The sequence below is a fragment of the Falco biarmicus genome, chromosome 7, assembly GCF_023638135.1.
Source record: "Falco biarmicus isolate bFalBia1 chromosome 7, bFalBia1.pri, whole genome shotgun sequence".
Lineage (NCBI taxonomy): Eukaryota > Metazoa > Chordata > Aves > Falconiformes > Falconidae > Falco > Falco biarmicus.
In genome coordinates this window covers 42,838,478-42,860,050 of record NC_079294.1, presented here as the reverse complement: position 1 = coordinate 42,860,050, position 21,573 = coordinate 42,838,478, and the positions used below count along the sequence as shown (strand labels likewise).

The window sequence follows — 21,573 nt, the reverse complement described above, 5'->3', positions numbered from 1 at the left end:
GATGGATTCAGCAGTCAATCTTCTCAGAATCTTAAAAAAAAAAAAATCCCCAAAACAAAACGGCAACAAGAAAACCCAAAGCTTGTTTTCTGGAAGTTCTTTTCCCCTTAAATGTGTAAGGCTAATTTGACATGACAGCTTAGCAGCATAAGCAGAAATACATTCTGCTTCCATATCAGTTAAAGACAAAACCTTCCCCTGAATTACTTAACCCATTACATGTTTGATCATCTCTCCTGATATGCCAGTAGCTGTGTTTGGGCAATTCCTGTTGTAAATTCAGTCCTGGTGGCTGATAAAGTGCAGAACTGCCTTGGGAGGATTGCCAAACAACCGCTGTTATGAAGAGTTACTTTGCAATTGCTAATCTTGTGCTCTTAAGCAAAGGGATGTTATCATATTTGTCTCGTACACAATGATTAAATTTCAGAACATGATGACCCAGATTTCTACTAACTTGCAAAGATTTTTAAACTGAAAATTTAGAGAGGCTGCTACCTGTGCTTCCACTGTGCAGCATGTCCTTTAGTCATTCATTTTGGTGATCTACTGTTTACAGCATTATTCATGCTGTTAATAGCTCCTAATTGCTTAGTGGACATTGCTGTGGACTATAGTAGATCACTTGCAGGTGCTGGAACTATAAATTAAATACAGTTATTACTCAAAATTGGTGCTTGCTGCCTTTAGAGTTGAGAGTGTTTATAGGACATAATGCTGTCTGACAAATTTTAATGGAAGTTTGAAGGACTAAAGTTGCCAACATCTTTAAGACAGTGGTAAAAGCACAAAGTTAACCAGTTCAGCATTCAGGCTGATTTCATACCAACACTAGCACTGCATCGTGCTTGCCTTGCAGCAGTAGCTGTTGGCCTTGTGAGTGTTGGTGCTGCGTCTATAGACAACAGGCCACATGTGTGCACTAGCCCATTGAATTGCAAGTAAAAAAAAAAGCAAAAAAGAGTATTATTTGGAATTTGTAAAAACCCAGGGGTCTGGAAAAACGTAACAGCAAGCTCCAGGAAAAGGAAATATAATTAATTCTTCTTGTTTGGATCCCTCCTGGGAAATCGCCCTGCACAGGCTTCATTTCCAGCCGCTGTCAGTCGCTTATAAAAAGCTATAAAGGAAAATCAGCCCCCGGGCCCCGTCCGCTCTCGCGTGCGGCGGAGCAGGCTCTGCCCACCGGCCTTTCGGGTGCCGCCAGACGATCGCTTCCCCCCCGCGGCGCCCGGGGAGGGGACTGGCGCACCAGGGCCGTGTCCGAGAGCAGGCCCGGCTCCAGCCGCCCGGGCTGCGTCGGAAGATGGAGGCCGCGGCCTGGTACCCGCCCCGGGCCCGCAGCCCCGCGCGCCCCTCTCCGCGATCCCACGGCGCGGCGCCAGCCCGCCCTTCCTCTCTACGGGCCGCTAATGGCGCCCGGCTCCCTCGGCCGCGGCGCTGCCTGGCGGAAAGGCCGCGCCCTCGCTGCCATGGCAACGGGGCGGGGCGCCAGTGTGTCGCGCGCCGCCCCGGCAGCCAATGAAACTGGCGACCGTAGAGCGGGCAGCCACGCCCCCGCCACCTGCACCACCCCCCTTCCCGTGCGTCGCTTCCTTTCCCCGCTGCCAAGGAGGGAAGATGGCCGCTGGAGAGCCGCCGGAGCAGCCAATGGGAGGGCCGGGGAGGGCTCCGGGGGCGGGCCGTGCAGGGGGCAGGGCAGGGCGCACGCGGCGGCGGCAGGCTGTGGCGCGTGGCATGGCGGGAGCGGGCGGCTCTCAGGGGCCGGGGTACGGAGCCCGCGTACGGACCCCCGGGGGGGCCGGGCCAGGGTAAGGGACGGCCGCGGCGGTGGCGGGGTCCCTGGGGCGAGGGGGCAGCCGTGGGTAGGGCAGGGACGGCCGCGCTGGCGTCGCTGTGAGGAGGGCGAGGGGGGCGCCCCTCGGAGGGCGGGCGTATGTGGGGGCGAGAGTGGGGGTGTAGGGGAGGGCTGTGCTGCGGCTGGGGGCGGCCCGGTGGGTCTGCGGTGGGCGAGGGCAGGGGCTGCCCACAGCCCGTGGTTTGGGTTGGGAGAGCGACGGCCCGGCGGTGGCCCTGCCCCGCCGCCGTGCGCCCGGGTCGGGCATCGCTGGGCCTGCGGTGCCTGCGGCCCCGGGGAGGGGAGCGGGGCCTGCGGAGCCTTCCCGCCCTCACCGCTGCCTGGTCTTCTCCGTTAGGCTGAACTGAAGCGTCCCTGGCTTGGCTGCTGGCGGGGCTGCTGCGTTGCAGGTGCAGCGTGAATTGACACACTCCACTTACACGTGAGTTTACCTCGTTGCTCGTTGAAGCCTAGAAGCGTGGCAAGGCCAGCTGTGCGCTCAGAGCACCGGGCAGGGGGCAGGGGGCTGGTGGGGCGTTGGCACTGGCCTGGGCACCCTCACTGGCTTTCGTGGTTTAACCCGGCCAGCAACCAAGCCCCACGCAGCCGCTTGCTCTCTCACCCCCACCCAGAGGGATGGGAAGGAGGATCAGAAAGGGATGTAAAACTCCAGCGTTGAGATAAGAACAATTTAATATGTAAAGCAAAAGCTGCACAGGCAAGCAAAGCAAAGCAAGGAATTCATTCACCACTTCCCATGGGCAGGCAGGTGTTTGGCCACCCCCAGGAGCGCAGGGCTCCATCACACATAACGGTTACTCAGGAAGACAAACGCCATAGTGCCAGATATCCACCCCTTCCTTCTTCTTCCCCCAGTTTATATACTCAGCATGACGCCATATGGTATGGAATAACTTTTTGATTAGCTTGGGTCACCTGTCCTGGCTGTGTCCCCTCCCAGTTCCCTGGGCCCCCCCAGCCCTCTGGCTGGCAGGGCCCAGGAAACTGAAAAGTCCTTGATTTAGCATAAACACCACCCAGCAACAACTAACAACATCAGTATGCTACCAACATTGTTCTCGCATCAGAGCCAAAACACTACTGTACCAGCTACTAAGAAGAAAATTAGCTCTATCCCAGCTGCAACCAGGACACTGGCTTTGACGCTGTGTTTGTGAGAGACTGGGCTAGGACTGAGTCTGGCACAAGGATTCGGTCAGTGTGTTGCTATTCTGGGCAGGCACATCTGATTAGAGTTGTGACTGGCCACTTCAGGGCTGTCAGGGTTGAAGTTAGGACCTGTATTGGAAGATAAAATACATTTATTAAGAAGTTATGCTGGTAAGTACCAGCTGACTTCGCCTACATTTGGTGAAGATGGGGATCTTTTTTACTAATAGTCTAAATAACAGTCTAAAACAAAAAAATCAATCTGGAAAAGGTCAGAAGAACTAAAGAGTTTAGTTTTATTTTTTCATTTGGTTGTTTTATTCCCTTGGGAAAAAGTGGAAAGAAACTTTTAAATGTTTTTGAAAAAAAACCTCAACAAACTACTGCTAAAGCTGTAATACGTGTATCTTAAAATGATGTTTTATATAACCAACAGGTGTTTTAAAATATGCTATGTTGGAGAACTAACTTTTTCTTACGAGATAAGGGAAGTGAATTGTCAATGCTGTGTTATGTTACTGACTCATGGGTTACAGTTCTACAATTCCAAATTCATTTTCCCTAGAAATGTACTGTATATTCAGAAGAACGCAGAAACACAAGGTCTTTTCTTAATGCGCTGTTTTTTTGGATCTGTAAAAACTTCAGAACTAAGCTATGTTAATGCCTTTTATTTCCTAAAATTTTAAATGGGTTACCTGTTTGAGAGCAATCCACAGATTCAGTGAAGTGTATGTACAGAGCAGCTTCTGTAAGATAATTGTCATTGTCAGCAGAGTAACTGAAAAGGTTTCTCTTTGTCTGTATCCCAAGGATTGCTTTCTGGCTGCTAACTTTATGCAATGCTGCTTTAAAGTTTACATGTTGGTTTCTGTTTGTTCAGAGTTAAGGACTACAGTAGCTATTTGCACTTCCCCCAAATAACTTTTTATGGGATCAGGGAACAGCCCTGTAGGGAAGGTGAGCCGAGGCTCCTCGGAAGCCTCTGCATAGAGAGGGACGTGGGGCCTGGCTGTTCTTGTGTGTTCTCAAACTGTTTTGGAAACAGTTATCTTTTTTTTTGCCCCATAAGTGGTCTGCTGTGCATGGGGTGACGGATGATGTCCAGGTAGTTTTTTAAATGCCCTAAGTATAAGATGATTTTTTAAATATTTTTTTTTCTTTCACTGTATCAGTCTTGGGGACAAGAGTTGTTTGATGGGCAGCCCTAAGGTCTGGTCTGTACCTGACTGCGTGGGAGGTCTTGTGTAGTACCAGATTGTTATGTGCTGGCAGCACTTCCTGGCTGGGTTCTGCAGCTTTGACGTGCTTTTACTGTAACTGTACATGTAACGGGATTGCTTTTATTAAAAAAAAAAAAAAAGGGCAAAGCAGAAGGAAATTGGCACTACCATGCAGATTAGCTGTGTTGATGTGAAGTCACCTGTGCAGACTTCTAGGACTTGCTTTTAATTGGTGAGTAAAAAGACATCTGTGTGGGTCAGCATCTCCTGTGTGATGACAAGTTTGTTAGTGGGCTCCACACCAAACATAAAACAAGAAAGTTGAGACTTGGCAAGGCCAGGTTTTGGAGGTGTGTGCTTGGTGACTGGCAAACAGTTTTAAGTGCAAGATGGACAGTGGAGGGCATAAGGAAGGCAGTAAGAGAGTGTGTTGCCTATAGGCATGTAGGGTTAGAAAATTCAACTTCAAACATGCCTTTGCCCTCTTCAGACTTTAGCCTGACCCACTGTCCTCTTCTCCCTCAGCTCTTTCCCTTTCTTGTGTTCCTGTACTGTCTCTTTTCCTGTAACAGAACGGTGACATAAATTCTTGCTGGTGCATTTTCCTGTCATTTCCTCCTGCCATCTCCTTTTTCTTCCCCTCAAAGCTGCCCTCAGACTGTTCCCTCCTTCCTGCTTGCAGCTGTTGAAGCTCTAGGAGAGGACGGCTCTGCTGCAGCACTTTGCACCTACAAACCAAGCAGAGCCGGCACTGGTTCAGATCTCGCAGAAGCATGTTCTGTTAATTTGTGGGGCTGGTACAGTCAGCATGTAGAGACAGGACATGTTCAGCGCAGTCTGCGAAGAAGCTTAGAACATTTAATTTACAGCTGGTTAGTTAAATATATGTGGAAGTAATCTGGTGGATGAACGTGACTGACCAGAGAATCTTGTATTAGCTTCTAAAATAAACGAGAGGGCAAGGAATTGTGAAATTATATGTAGAAGATGGTTGCTTTGGTAGAAAAGCTTTAGGTTGGGAGTGAAGGATGTCTGATGCTGAAATACTGCCTTCAGATTAAATTTCAGTAGCGTGGATGCGTTGCTTCTATGACGTATTTTTGCCTTAGCTGATATCTTGATGCAAGTTTCAAGAAAGTATTTTAGTGAGAACAAAGCAGGAGATGGGTGTGGACAGCTCCCTGGAAGAAGAAAGTAATCCAATCTGTAGCACTGAAAAAAATCATGCTCAAATACTGAATAATTTCATTAGACTGTTCTGAAGGGCCCAGCACAGAATGTGTTTTCTGTCCCATTTCTAGGCCTTACAGGTTATTTGCGTGTTTTCAACAATCAAAATATTTTCTAAGAGTGGCAAGAAACAAATATTGTGCAGCTGTCCATTTTGACAGGTTCACATTAATATTTCTTAAAAACCCTTCAGTCTGATACATTTTTATTTTGTTCCATTATGTTATATGTTTAAGCCCAGAAGGACTATTGTGTTAGCTGTCTGATCTCCTTTGCAAGATAAACCATCTGTAGTGTTGTTTATACCTTTTACAGACTTTACATAAATTTATCTCCCCTTTTCATATTAATCTGAAGGCACTTCTTGCAGACTGTTAATATTCTGAAGGTTTTGTTTTTTGGGTTTTTTTATGCTGTTTGTATTGTTGAAAATGTTTTGAGGTGACCTTAATATTTAGTTTCAGGATAAAAGTTGCAACAGATGGAGGAATGAGAATATTTTAAAACCTCTTACTCCCTATTAGTTTGCTCTTTGAGGATTCTTGGTTTATATGAGACTTCACTGTGGCCTTACAAGGGCACTTGCTACTTTTCTTTAGTTCTCTAGTTTTCCAGCTAAATGAAAAACTCATCATGAAAAATCCAAACTAAAGGGTTCTGAAAATCCCTCATTTAATATAGTGACTGAATCATATCTGTGAAACAACAGATGCATTGAAACACTCGCTGTTCTTATACTGGATTAAACCAACTGAGTCAAAAAAATTAAAGTAAAATAATTTTTTTGCTGTGTTGTTAATAATCTTTTGTGCAATTTCTTTTTTTTTCAGCAGTATCTTCATCTTTTTTTTCTTTTTTTTTTTTTAGTTGATTAGCAACTTTTCACTTGCACCTTTCTCTACATCTAGCCATAACTACTGTGATCTTTCTTTTTTCCCTGTGCCTGCTATTTCAAGGCAAAACCATTGCTCAGCTTCTCAGTAGAAATAAGATGTAAGCATGTTGTATAACTGGTAAGCAGGTAACCTGGGGAAAAGACAACCTAGCGTTTAACTAAAATTGGCGAACTGCTTGCTAGGTGGAGTTGTGTGCTGGCAGGGTGGGAAATTGGTACTTTCAGATATTGATCACTTTTCAATAATTTGAAGATCTGCTTGTAATAAGGTCTTTTGTATGTTTGTTGCTATGGGAATGACTGTGCTGGACTTATGTGTTACTATTCCTTTATGGAATCAGAAGGGATAAGCAGATGGCTGTGAAACCAAAAATTCTTGTTCAGAAACATACATCTCTTTCACTAGCAAAGCTGATGTACTCAAGTTTTGTACATGGTTTGTGGAGGATGTTTTTGAGGTAAGTGGATTTTAGTTTACTGAACGTCTGTCATTAAGGAAGGAATTAATGAATTTTATGTAATTAAGGAAATACACATAAGGAAGTACATGACTTAGTTTTGAAAGGGGGGACAAACAGATTTAAGGAAAAATTTATTCTAGTGGTTCCATGTCTTTGGTAACTATTACCGTGTGTTTGTATTGAATGTTCCTGCTTCAGGAGTGTTCATAGCAGCCAGTCAGGAGTGTAACAGATTGAGAGAGGAGGGGTTTTGAGTTATGGGATTTGGTTTGTTTTGTGGCTGTCCCCCCTGCCCCTTCCCTGGGAAAATAAAGTAATGGATGTTCCTGGACTTGACACTTGCTGGATGCTCGAAGACCAAATACAAACACACAAAAGTCAGTTATTCCCTCTGTGCTTCTGTGTCCATTGCAGGGAAATAAGGGAGTCATGTCTTGCATTATCATGAACTCTGAAAGCTCAAAAAGCTTTGAATTAAATTCACAATTAAAAAAAAAAAGTCTTTAAAAAAACCCATGTACTTCTTAAATCTCCTTGACAGATCAGAAAGAAAAAGTTGCAAGTAGTTGAATTTAGGTGTGTGTTTTTCTTCTCCAGTTTTTGGTGCTAGACCATTGTAAGTGAAGGGTATGATTTTTGATTAAAGTCTGATTTGAGGAACTGAAGCCTTTGAAAGGAAGAAAAAAATGCTGGTACCCGAGTAACATAATGTCAGGCTTATTTCCTCTGCCTTGCAATGTAAATTAAGTTTTCGTTTCCTCGATCGCCACTCTGTTAAGGCGATAATCAGCCTATCGTAAGTGATTAAAATGAGAGGCGGGATATGTAGATGCACTAAGAAGACTTTAGTGCTCTGCTGCTGGATTGCGTGATCTGAATGGGACCGCGCCGGTCGTTGCTGACATCCAGCGGGCTGGGTGCGGAACGGCAGCCTCCCGCTGCCGGCGGGGGTGCCCTGCACGTGTTCCCAGCCACCCTGATGTCATCTTCATGTGACGCCGAGAGATGCAGTCACCGCGGGACAAAAAAAAAAAAAAAAACACCAAAAAAACCCCACAACACAAAGACTTCAGTTCGGCGTTGCAGTGACTGATAAAACCTTCACACCTGAGAGTTTTCCACGCGACAGCCTTTGCAAAAAGATGTGGTGTTGCAGCATGAACTCACTCACCGGCTGCAACAAGGCTTTTACCATCCCAAACCAGGTTAACTTCAATAAGTAGCTGTCACGCCTTGCCCTGGCACAGCCACCAATCCCCCACAAGGTTTCAACAGTTCATCTGCTCTCCATGCTGTTTCTTCATACTCTTCAGGCCAGTCCACTCTGCTTCTTGCCTCTGCTGCATCCTTCTCCTTATCTCTCCTACATCCAGGCACTCTCTCCTCCCTCTGTTTCTTCCAGCACTCTCTTCCTCCCCTGCTCCTCTTCATACAGTCCATCTCTTTCATACCCATTAAAGCTATTTAACCACTTAGAAGGAACCAGCCACAGCTGCACCTTATCCACATCAGCCAACCCACCGCCCCTGAAGCCAGCCCACAGCTGTATATCATCAATGATAATTAACCTGCCTTCATTCCTCTACAATTCCTCTACACTGTGGCTGGTCAGAGGAGCATGAGCAAGTCCTTAGACTTTTATCCCAACGATTTCAGGGGTATTGAGAGAGGAAGCCACCTTAAGCTAGAAGTTGCATTCTCTCTGTGCACACAGATACCTGCTTATTATGGTCTTAATATTGCTTTTGAAACTATGCAGTAAATGTGTTGTGTCTTGCTATTGTCTGTCTGGCAACGTGGTATCTTCCAGAAAGAAATGATGTGCCAGCTTATCTCGTAGTTGCTTGTTTTTCAGTCTGCCTTCCTATCTGTGTTCTTTGCTGTGCAAGGGCAGTCGTGGGTGTCAGGCTGATGAGGTTATAAAAGTAGATGAAGACAGTCAAAGGTTTTGCCCCCGCTGGTCTAATTGGAAACTATTTTGAAAGACAAAGTTTATAATTTCTGCTCTAAATTTTATTTATGGTCAGTTTATATTCTTAAACTGTTGTGCCAGTATTGTTCTTGAATAGCTCCCCTCCCTCCTCAGCTTTTATTCCTTTGATGTGTTTGTAGATAGTAATCATATCCCCTCTCAGTCTCTGTCTTTGCCAAGCTATACAAGGCAAAACATCCCAGCTACTTCTTGCAAAATAAACAGTCGATTACCTGGGTCATCTAACCCATTTGCCTCTGCACTTGATTGTGATTTAGTTATCAAGAGGTTGGCTTCAGCAAAGAGCCCTGCTGGCAACCTGCTAAATACGAATTGACTAAAATATTGAGAACAAACATGGTTTGAGTGCAGGATTATTAAATTACATAAAGCTCTTGACTTTGCTTTCTGTCCTCATCTTGTTTTGGGGTAACACTGTCTGCCAAAGATGTTAGAAGGGTCTTTGTGGATGTCGGAAAAACAAATTCCCCACCCAGATCTTAGGGGCTTGTGGGTGCTAAGAAAAGTGTAGTTTTTGTTGTGATGTGCCAGAAGGGATTGTCTGTGTGGCTGCATATAGTAGATCTCTTGATCAGAAAGTGGTAGAGTATCCATACCTACGCACTTGCTCTTTTGTCCTTCCCTTTTGCGATTCCATTTCTAATGACCGAGTCCTACATCAGTCTCATAATGAAAAAGCAGTTGAACGTGAACTTCCAGTGCAGTGTGGTGGAAAGTCACTGTGCAGTTGGATATTATAAACAGGGAAAAATGATTATTTTTAATCTGTGTATGGCATTGATGAAGCTAGTACTGGAGTGCTGCATATGGTTCGAGTATAAACACTGTCTAAAGGCTTTTGAAAACAAAGAGCTGAAGCGAGTGCTTTGCACGGGTACAATGAGCACATACTTGATGCCTTAGCATCATTTATGGAGACTGAAAAGTAAATTCTCTTGAACAGGATAGAGTCAACATAGCTCTAAACCCTTTTATTTCAGCCTCTTCTCTCCTACTGTTGTCACTGAGATGACATCTTTTCCTTTTGTCTGCTACAAAGCATTGAAAACTGAGCTTAGGGCATGATAAGGATTCAGTAGAGCCTCCAGCTGTCAGGCTGTGCACAAAGAGCATGTTTTGGAAATTGATAGTCTGTGAACTGTCATAGGCACGCAAGGATCTCCAGTTTCTCCTGTTGCTCTGATACTGGAGAGGGTCTGACAAATTACCTTGACATGGTGGTGTCCTGGATTAGCTGAATATAGAAAATGGATATTGTAGGATGTGACTGGCGAAGATACCTTAGTGATCTGCATATTCCTGGGGAAGCAAATGAGGAAAACGAGAAGTCATTTCCCCTGCTTAGGCTTGACGGATGTTTGTGCTTGTGCAATACATCTGGAACTGCAGAGAACTGCTTGGGTAGTGATGTTGGTATAATGTTAAAAATCAGTAAGCATGCAAAGGTTGTGTTTGGAAAACACTGGTGCCATATCTGCACATGTAGGGGAATATCTTCTTAGCTGTTCAGCAGCAACATCCCCAGTGAGGCTGAGAACTGTAGTAGCTGATTTAAACCTGGGTTTTAAGAAAAGAGTCTTGAAAACATAATAGTTGTGTTTTGTAGTATGAGCTCTGATAATGAAGTGTACTTAAGCTAAATTACTGTTGTGAAAGAATGTTTTTATTCTGGTAAATAAAACATTTTATCTCATTATAGGTATTTTGGCACCAGTGTGTGGCAGTAGGAGCTATTTTTCCTGCTGTAGCTGTTTCTTTACATCCTTTTATTACAGTTGCTGCTAAATTTAGGCTGAAATTTCCCAAGCTTTTGGTGCTGTAGAAACAATTCCTTTGGAAGAATTTCAGAAAAATTTATTAATACTTGGGAACAATATTCTTAGTTATTTCCAGGGTTTTTTAATATGAAGATGTTGGTACCAAGTATCAATGTATTAATTGAAGGAAATAAGTGGTGTTATTTTGGAGACGCTAAATTATTCATGCAGCTTCATACATAATTTTTTCCTTTCACCTTTCTCTGTAGGGTGGATCATGGGGGTTGCCCATTCATGTGGTGGTTTTGCTCACCTTAAAATGACCGCGAATATCACTCTTGGAGTCCTTTCTTGTAATACCAAACTTGACAGGACATCAAAGTACTTTTTGATTGTGGAATTCGCAGGTGCATTGCAACTTTACTGTGACTTTTACATTTGATCTTGTAGAGTAGATGTTTAGAACAAGGCTTTTTTTTAAAAAAAGCCTGCTGCTCACTGTACTTAATAATGTTTGTGTACGTAAGTGTTATGAGTTAGGCAGATACTGGTTTTGTTTCACTAATTAAGAAAGTAAAGAGTGAATGTTGCCTCTTGCTGGGAATTACTCAGTAAGCTGTTCTGCCAGAATCCGGGCTAGTAAATGTTTGTAGGCCAGCCTTTTCTTTTGTTCCAGTCCACTCAGATGAACACCATTATTTCTGTCGTCTTTATCTGTGAGATGACCATCTTGGTGCGTAACTCAAGTGCCAAGTCAAACAGCTTGCTGTTCGACCTTTTAACAAAAGAAAATGCTGTTAGTGAGGAGGCGTGTGAGGAATAGTTCAGAGAAAGGTATGAATCTTCGCTGAGGTGCTTACGGCTGTATTACAGAAATGTGAATGGAGAAGAACTTCATACTACCCACAGAACATTGTACCCTACATGTTTGATTTTCAGCAGTTGCTGGCTGTACGTAATTGAGAGACTGATTAGTTCTGTCTCTTCTTTCCTATGTTTGTGGTTACGGAAAGTAATGTCAATATGGTGTCTACGATGGGAGGTGCTCACAAGAGAAAGGAAATTACTTTTCTGTGGTCACTGAGGTCTGATGAGATAAGCACAAATGCAGAAGGCGAGACTTGGATTCTCTTCAAGTTTTGCAGCGGGTTGGCTGTACAGCCATGGTTACATTACAGACAGACACCAGGACACAAAGGTGCTGTGTTCTGAAGCTGTGAATTATCTAGCATCTGCTGCAGTTGGGAGCATCGATGTTTGCATAGCACTTGGACAGTGAAGTCTTCTGGAGTGGCTGGGCACCCACATCCACCTTCTGTTCCTCGCGGGGGTGTTAACCAGGGTCCTGGCTCACATCACAGGGGGAGGTGGTTGTCAGAGAAAGAGTGAGTGTGGCAGAACCGGCCACGACTTTCCTCATAGACACTTACTCTTCTTTGAGAGGGCGATCCGGATGTCTCACTCCATACGTTGTTAGTGTGCTGGGCTGGAGTAACAGGTTAGGCACCGCTTGTGCCTGAGAGGAAGGGGGAGAAGGGAGGAGGAGGAATAGGCACAAACCTCATGTTTGACCCTCATCTCAGAGAGTCAGTCCAGTGCGAAAGCCAGGGCCCAGTGCTGGGACAGTTTTCCTGGCACCTCTTGCCTGTTCTCCCAAATCCACCTGAGGATGCACTGTTGGTTTTCCTGTTCAGAGGCTGTGAGCATGCAATTTAGGCATAGATTAGCTTTCACGGGTGGTTTTAAATACAGTATCCTTTACAAAAATAAAGGAGAATATATAAAATTCAGAAGATAAAGACCCAAATACAGTATCTCTTTCAGTAATTTAACCTTTGCCTGGGACTCTTTCAGATCTGTCTTTATAAAATAGGATTGCTTCTGCTGCAGCTTCTGTCAGCTTGACCTGAGAATAGCCAGGAGAGTAAAATAGAGCATCTTTTATCCTCTTATTACTTTGCAGTCTCCTTTATTGGCTGACCACCTCATCAATACCCGGATGCAATATCTACCTGATGCAATACGCGGAGCATCCTCTACCTGGTGAGGTCACTACTAGGAAACCTCCTCCTTGCAGGAAAGTTCTCAGCTGGATCCAGCTGCTCATCTCAGTGTGATTTCAGTGACAGAGCTTACTTTGCCGCTCCTCTCTTAGTAGGTCTGTCTCACTGGCATGGAGTTGGATGAAAGGAGAAGATTGAAAAAGGAAAGTTCTCAAATATGTTTGAAATAATGTTTGACACGGCTTCTTAAGCGTATTTAGAAACTGTTTCTCCCATGTTTTATGTTAGGGTTCTCCTAAACTGGTATAGATAAGGTAGTTTAGGTATCCAAGTATCAGATTTTAATCATGTTGACTGAAATTTCAAGCCAAAATTAGTAATTCGAGCATCTTTATGGTTTTATAGGGCGTGTTCTGGCTTACTTGAATTTTTAAATTGTGTGTTGGATTGTTCTACACTTAGAATTTTCTTACAGTGGCTTGTCATCTGGGTTCTTTGCAGCTCTCTGCCATCTCTTTAGTTCACGCATTTATATCAGTAGGTTTTCAGTTACTCAAGTTTGAATGTTCATTCATTTGGGCATTCATTGCAATTTGGACTTGAAAGCATGCCTAAATTTTCTAAATCTCACCTGACTCCACCATATTTTCCAGTATAGGATGCAAAATCAGAATTGGTCTTTCTACTTGGAATGCAAAATCTTACACCAAACCCCTAATTTTTAAAGTTTTATTTTGATGAAAATATTCGGTGTATTGGTTTGATGATTTATGCATTTAAAACTACACCTGGTCAAATCCAAAAGTTGTTTTTGTGTTTTCTCTCTATGGACGTCTGGTATAATATTCAAAAAGAGGTTTTATTTCTGTACTGACATAAACACCTGCTTATGTCCCCAAAGGATGAGTGCACAAAAATTGTGGTTTCTTTTTTTAAAATTATTGAAGCCCAAAGCACTGAGCACCTGTGACTTTTTCCCTTTGTTCATTCCTAGCTGACTTTTATTAATTTTTTCCCTCTAAACAATACTGTCGTTTAAAGCTATTTCCTTGCTTCTCTGGCCCACCTACAACTCTTCTCTCCATTGCTGAGCAGGACTGTACCCCTAAGGTCCATGCTGGTGGGAGGGTAGGAATTGATTTCACGGAAGCAGATAGTTCGGTAGACCTAATTTTTTTGCTCTTCCCATTGACATTTTTGTGGCAGTGTTTTATCTTTTTCTTCCTTTCTCCTCTTGATATAATATTTTTCTCTTTACTGCAAATACAAAATTACGTGGAGTTTTTTTCTTGCTGCACTTTATGTTTGGAAAGGAGATGTAGCTGATTTGAAAGAATGAAATAATTCTCTTGGCAGTTTACATCTTGTCTCTGCTCTTTAGCGTAGCCTCTCACGCATGTTATTCCTTTCCTGCTTGATAGCCTAAATGCTATTCTCTGTGCCTTAAAATGGCTTTGTGGGAATGCTGGAAAAACACCTTATCTCTCTGCTTTGGTAAAATAACAAAATCAACTATAGGAGTTTATATCCTGCAGAAATTATGCATGCCTGATGGGTGTTTTGTGCTTCCTTTCAGTGCTTAGATCATTTGGCTGATCCATCTTCTGTTGTGAAGTGGTGCCAGTGAGGAGAGGTCTCTACAGGCATTTTGCATTAGTGAAGTGCGGCGTGCTAATGCGTTCTCCTCAGCCAAGCTTGCGCTTTGCATTTTTATTTTAAAATGCAAACCACATGTAGTGTTGCATGCATGAATTGCTTTCTGCTGCCCAGAGCTCCAGGTTTGTTTTTAGTGTGTTCTTGAACTTTTAATAATCAAGAAAATAAAGGGAGGGTCTGTTTGTATTGTTTATGATAGGAAAGAACAGTGCAAGATTTCATCTAGTGCTGTTCAAATCCCTTGCTATTTTTGGTATTTGACCTCTGCAGAGAAGATTGCCAAAACTACAGGTTGTTTTCATTTTTATTATGTGTTCCTATCCTCCTACTCATAAGTTAACCTTACGTTGCTGATTGAATCTTTGTGAAAGTTCCATTTCTCCCACATTTTCCATGGTATTTTCCAGAGAGGTAATTCTATGTTTCTATGTGTTGTTGATTCTCTTTTGGAAATTAGAACTATGCAATTTGGCAGCATTTCGTGTACACCACTAAAAGGAGAAGAACAATAACTTATTAATTACTAGTTTATATTTTAAAAAAAATTTCTGGATTGAAGAGGACTCATGAGCCTGTTGGCTTGAGTTGAGACTACAACGTTTAGAATACTGCACAAAGAGCACTGTTGTATATACTGAGATGTATTAAATATTTAGGTTGTGCGGGTAGGTGTGTACCTTTCATTTCTCCATCATGGTAGAGGCCTGCTTTCGGCTCTCCCGGCTGTTGGCTTCTAGTCTTGCCATGTAGTTGTTTCCACCCTCCACTAGTGAGAAATGCAAAACTAAGGCATCTGAAAATCCTGTCCTGCCTCTTTGGCACCGCTTCCACGTCATGCTTTCTATTCTAAAAATCAGGCCTTGAAGGATGCCCTGGAGGTCAAAATATTTTAGGTTATTTCAGAGTACTCTGTTTATTCTGAGTTCCCAAGATGTGGGTGTCCTTTGAGAAGCTTACTGTTTCTGGCAGTTGTGATGTCAGGGAGATGTGCAGGGGTTGTATCTAACTGCGAGGTTAATTCATAGAGAAGATTGCATGAATGTGCTTCCAGAGGACTAGATACAATAACATGGACGTTTCAGGGTTACTTTGTAAAAGGTGCCTTTACCTTGTTCAGGGGATGCAGATGTGAACGCAGATGAGAGGTGCAGCCATTACAGAAGAGGAATGGTGATCACTGAGGATGGGACTGGACTTCTTTTTCAAACACAGGTGACTAGCCATGCCAGACACCTTCAGCAGGTATTTGTGTGTCATACAGGTAGTGTTGTTTTCCTGGCACCTGAACATCACCTGGATTTTGTTTATGTTGAGACTGTAGACCCAGACTATGGACCACTGTGAGCTTGAATAAGTGAGGAACCTGAATTTGCCTGCCTGCCTTATGTTCTGAGCACAAGAGGGACCTTGGGGAAAGAAGAGGTTTCGGCCAGTGCTCTCTGCGGTTTCTTCTGAGACTGGAACAGTTCAAAAGCAAGCCGCCTGTGCCCTGCAAAGTCTTTGTGTCAGTTTGTCACATCATTATGAGCAGTTTTCATCACTGATCATCACACTTGGCGGTTGTGCTATATCCATAGTATGTCAGGTTTCAAAGAGACTCAGTTTGCCCGAGGTTTCTTTGTGGCACAAACGAAACAGATACCCGTGTTGTTGAAGTTAAGGAGCGCTAAACTAAAAGTGCTTCACGTCGGCGGTGCAGAGCACCATGCGCTTTGTAGGTGGCTGCAGTCCAATCCTTAGTTATCTCCTATTGTGTTTGGAAGACCATTGTTTCCTATTTGTCTCATAAATTTAACACAGATCCTATTCCTGCCATTTAAACTTTCCCATCAAAATACAACAGTGACTTCCCCTTCTGAAAAGGAAGGGCTGGCAGCTACACCCTGAAGTTTGAGCATGAATTGTTTATGTAACCTTCAATCACAATTTCATAATAGTCTGAAGGCTTTCTTATTAAGGCAGACATTTTACTGACTTTTTAGCAAAAACCTGGCTGCCATCAAATGCAATATGAAGGCTTCTTAGTTGTTGTGGTGGAAATAGAATTGAAAACCATACCTTCCAGCTTCCTGACGGTATAAATTGCACATCTATCTGGAAACATGAACAGCATTTTCTGGTATTTCAGAATAGCTGTACCTATGTCGTTTGAGGGTAAAAGCTTAAGAGCTATCTTGGGCTAATTTTATTTCCTGGAAAATATTATTAAATCTGAATGAACACGCTTTTGCAGACTGGCTTTCTAGAACTTCTGGGTACTTGTGGAGTTCCCTCACCCTTTCCTCCCCAGCAGTAAAAGCTCTGATGTGAGTGTTGTAGAAACTGCTCATTGAGTAATATTATCGAAGTCAGTAATATTTAAACAACTGCAGCTTACTTTCCAAATGGATGACGTTTGTCAGGAGCATGCCTGTTTTGAGTTCACTTGGCCTTTTGAGTATAAAAAGTCTGAATATTTAGCGCTTGAAATTCAGGTCAGTCTGGAAAACTACATTTTTCTTACAAAATGTTTACAGAGAGAACCCAATTTTTCAGTAACCGTAGCACTACAGGATAGCTGGTTTATGAAAACTCTACCTCCAAGCACGTGTTTTTGAAACAGTATTTAAATAGGAGCTTCCATTGTAATTCTTCAGTATATTGGATTAAGTAGAAGTTGTCATTAAAAATAGGAGAATGTTTTATTTCTTAAACTATTAATTTGCATGAGAGTTCAATAGTTTTACGTTTAAGCAGTGTAGCAAACAGTGTTTGAGGACAGTTTGCTTTATATAATAGTTCTGGTAAAAGCTTGTTCCATTTGAGGACATACCCAGACAAGTAAGGAGCAAGCAAGCTCTGTGGGTAGGGTTGTACAGAGGCTAATGCCAGAAAACATGTTGAACTTCTCTTTAGAGGGGAAAGGAGTTTCCACAGGATGTCTGCGTTTTATGGCAAAAATTACTTGTAGATGTGCTCTGAAAGGCTGCTTTGATGTAGAAGATTAAGCTGGGGACCTCATTGTCAGGATATTACTGAGGCAAATAGCTTAGTGAGATTATTTGTGACTTGGGAATTAAGTTTTTATGAGTGTGCCTACTTAAGCTGTTTCTTAAGAATTTGCTCATTTGTCACATGGTATCATGAATATCTGTATGTACCGAATAGGAGGGAAAGCAAAACCCTGAAACAACAAGCGACACCAAGAAGAAAGAAAAGCAGAATGCATTTTTGTCATAGCAACTTTTCCTTTGATGCCAGTCTCTCGTGGACCGTTAAAATAATTACCCTAAATCAAATAATACATGGAAACTTGCTCATTCCATCCCCCAAAATCCAACCTGTAATTTTAACAGAAGTCATTCGTGTGGATGGTTATGCTTACTTAACATACCCAGCCTACGTCTTTCTATTAAAAACGGTTGTAGTTTGTGAACTCACTAAAACCATGTATTGTTTATGTTGGCAAATGTGTCTTTTAAATTTAAATGCTTCAGTACTTTTTCTGACACTAAATTGATGAAAGCATTTACTGCAATTACAGAATTGAATTTTCCTTTGTGTTATAGAAAGGAAACTTTTTTTGTTTAGAGCACACAGTTTTTTAAAGTGAATCTACGTATGCGAGGATTAAGGGAGTATTGGTTAATTTTGGTTGGTTTTGCTTGGCAAAATTTGAATTTGAGTAACATCACTGAAATAGTTTGGTTTTCTAAGAGGTTTCAGTAGTGCCAGAGGAGAATTACCTCTGAAGGGAAGATTTTTATCAGTTGCACTAAGAGCCAGCATTATGTGGTTTTATAGGAGGCTGGAAAAACATTTAGGTTCTTAGGAGAATTGATGAAAAAGGCAAAGGTGCTTAATTCCAGTGAATTCCACTGATGTCATGTAACCTGTTTAGGTGGTCCATGGTATGCCAGCAGGTGTTTATGTGCGTCATTGGGCACCTAAATACTTGTAAAATTTACTTATCTGGCCATTTCAGGCTGTAGTTCTGTGTAATTTTGGTCTTGTTCTCTGCCTACTCTTTGCACGCCCCTCAGCAGGGAAGTTCACCAAAGTGTCCTGCGGTTGTACTGATGCAACTATTTGTGGGCTGTGCCTCCTAGCAACTTTTTAGAACAAAAATTACTCCTCCTTACGCAGGTAGTGGTGATGGCTTCATTTTCTTTCCGCTTGTGGAGAACAACACTTTATTCTTTACTTTATAAAAATAATAAAGCAAATTTAGCTAAGTGACTTTCACGAGATTCACAGACAGACTATTTAATCTTTTAAGGGGATTATATGATATAGTGCTTACAGTCACAAGAGACTGAACTCCTTAACTCAGGGAGCCCTTTCCGGTTCTCTGTTTCTCTAAATTAAGTTGCAGGGGGTAGGACATCAGGATAATTGAATTTTGACTTCATGCATCATTTCTGTGCAGGATGCTTGTTCATACGTGATTTTTAAAGCTAGTATTATTTATGAATGTTGTAATTAAAACTCACCTTGGATTTTATTTATTACAGGTTTCTGACAACATTAGGAACAGCATTTGGGATGACTGCAGTGGAGAAGATTGAGGAGCAGCTTGCCAGTCTGCGCATAGCAAAACGTTCTGTGCTAAGAGAGGAACCTGCTTACTTACTGGATATAGACATTTCCAAACCTGCTCAATCTGAAAGCAATCGCTTTGTGGCAGTTTCGTGTTCCAATAAGTCAATTAGGGTATATAACAGGGAAACATTAAACTTCCTGCGGGAGTACAGTAGCTGTCCTGGGATACTAAATGGTGTCCGATTTGCACACATGTGTGACAGCGTAGTGTTCTCAGCGTGCAGTGACGGTACAGTAAAATGTTGGGATATTCGTTCAGCAACTCAGAAAGCTGTGCAGATATTTAGTGGCTATCCTTCCAACATTTTCATCAGTTTTGATATCAACTGCAGTGATATCATAATTTGTGCTGGAACAGAACAGGTTGAAAAGGACACGTTTCTGGTGTTTTGGGATGCAAGAGGCGTTACAAACTCTGCCAGTGCAACTAAAGAACCCTTGGGAGTCTATTCTGAGTGTCACAATGATGATATCACTAAAATTTGTTTTCATCCAATCAAACCCAATTTGGTAGTTTCTGGGGCAACTGATGGATTGGTTAATGTATTTGACATTAACAAGGATAATGAAGAAGATGCTTTGATATCAACTTGCAATTCAGATTCATCAGTAAGTTTTATTGGCTGGTCTGGGAAAGATTATAAACAGGTCTACTGCATGACACATGATGAGGGATTTTGTTGGTGGGACATTGCTCAGGTAGATACCGAAGAACCGATAACACTATTGCACGTTCTGGATGTCAGAGACACCGTCTGTGTTGAAAACAACAGCTTACATTACCTGGTAGGTGGGCTGTACCATGAAAAGGCAGACAAACTCTTTCTTATTGGGGGAACATCCACAGGAAACATTCACCTCATCAGCTGCGGCGCCAACGGGCTGAGCTGGGTGGGTAGCCTTTGTGGAGGACACTCTGCCACGGTTCGTTCCTTCTGCTGGAACCTGACAGAGGAGTCTCTGCTGACGGGTGGAGAGGATGCTCAGCTGTTGCTATGGAAACCCGGAGCTGTGGAAAGGTCCCTCGCAAAGAAAGCATCTATGAAGATTGGTTCTTCCGTGCAGAACAGAGTAAGAGTTCACAACAGCTCCCTCAAAAGCAGGAAAAAGTAAAATTCTGAAAGTGGGTATCTCTGCTGTGTAGAGTTTTCCTGGTGTTTAGTCTCTCAGGCAATACTTGGCTGTGCTTTATTTGGGGGTGTTCTGTGGAAAGAACTATGATGCTTGAATTCTACCGGGGAGTGTATTTCAGTCAGCAGAAAAATGCCTTTGTTTCTTTCTTTCTTTCTTTCTTTCTTTCTTTCTTTTAAAGTTGCTAATATTAATCAGAAAAGAGTAAATATTTGCTCTCGGGTTCTTGAACAATAGATCTTAAATCATATTATAGAAAAATGTTTCTGTGGTTGTTTAATGCCTCAGCCAACATTTTTAATGTGGAATATAGGCCTGTGGCTTGCATAATTTGTTACCTTCCCACTGAAATTCCCTGGCATGTTTTAAAAGCTTTTGTATTTCATGTTGTATTTTGCTTTCTTTACAGAGAACTTAATGAAATTGCTCAATATATTAAAAGATTTTATGTCAGTTCTTAATGCCTGAAGGAATTACTTCTTAATGAAACAAAAAATAACAACTGTTTTGCACTGTCATATTATTGGTTTATTGCAAGCTCATAAAGAAGCAGTTGATAGAGCTGTATTTTTCATAGTGAAGATACGAATGTATTCAACCAAACAGGAACATGTGATTCCAAGCAGCTAATTATTAAACGTATAAGAACTGTTAAACTGGTGTTATTTAGGGCATATTTCCTGCATGAAAATACCCAAGAACCTCGCAAGCAGCTTCATCCTCTCCTGGTTAAGTGCATCTCAGGGGGGTGCACCTGGAAGACTGGAGAGATCTGCAGTGGGTTAAAGAAATAATAGGTATAATTACACCAGTGGTGCTCAAAATCCCAGGTCCTGCGTTTGAAATAACCTGGTATCACATTCTTATCACATGCTAAGTGGGAAGCTTAAAAATGAAAAATGAACATTGCCTTCTGAGACTGTAGTTACGGAGTAACAGACCAGTATGAGGAGACTTTAACAAAACCTTGTAGAGGTTAGTGTGTGTCCTTTAAGAAATGAGACGTTTTATGCTTAGGCATATCCCTAGGACAGCTTTGGTTTAGTATTCTGTGAAATACCTATGAAGTGGTACTTCATACCACTTTATAGGTATTTCACGGAATACTAAGATAAGTACATTACCCGGTACTTCTGAAATGGTTGTGCCTTTACGCTTACTCTGCCCCGCTGGCAGACTACGCCCTGAGCGTCTGGCTCTGCGTACAGTCACCTTCAGCCTCCTGAGGACCACTGCAGCCATGGTGTTGGCAATTAAGCCATGCTTAACATATGTGGACTACAACTGAAAATGCACGAGCGTATTTAAGAATTGCTGTGTTATAGAATAGTTGGCCAAGGAATTTATTTTTATTTATTATTTTGCCTGAGGATGGATAGGTAATTCTTTCCAAACAAGTTTTGAATGTCAAGTCTGAAGGAATAGCCTTGTTCAGAAACGGTTTCTGAGGTACAGAAGATACCTCTAGTATATGGTTACTGCTGTGCTGAAAATGTCTTGATCATCTCTGGAAACGAATCCTATTCAACCAGAAGTATCAAGATTCCACATAATGTTTTACAAACTTAATGTCCTTCAGCCACAACTATGCATCCACAGTTGTTTTGTGTCTGCCTGTTAGTGATAATTAAAATGA

At 42.5% G+C, this 21,573-nt stretch overlaps 1 protein-coding gene across 3 annotated transcripts; it reads left to right on the top strand.

Moving 5' to 3' along the window:
• Positions 1-1,698: 1,698 nt before the first annotated feature.
• WDR89 (WD repeat domain 89) lies at positions 1,699-20,394 on the top strand. 3 transcript variants are annotated; one of them, XM_056346916.1, is made up of 3 exons: positions 1,699-1,811; positions 2,196-2,279; positions 18,719-20,394. In XM_056346916.1, exon 3 carries the CDS (start codon positions 18,750-18,752, stop codon positions 19,917-19,919), a length of 1,170 nt encoding a protein of 389 aa, XP_056202891.1. In that variant the 5' UTR covers positions 1,699-1,811; positions 2,196-2,279; positions 18,719-18,749; the 3' UTR covers positions 19,920-20,394. The 3 variants fall into 3 exon arrangements, with proteins under 3 accessions (XP_056202891.1, XP_056202889.1, XP_056202890.1); XM_056346914.1 differs by lacking the exon at positions 2,196-2,279 and having other exon boundaries at positions 1,703-1,811; XM_056346915.1 differs by lacking the exons at positions 1,699-1,811; positions 2,196-2,279 and adding an exon at positions 15,413-15,437.
• Positions 20,395-21,573: the final 1,179 nt, after the last annotated feature.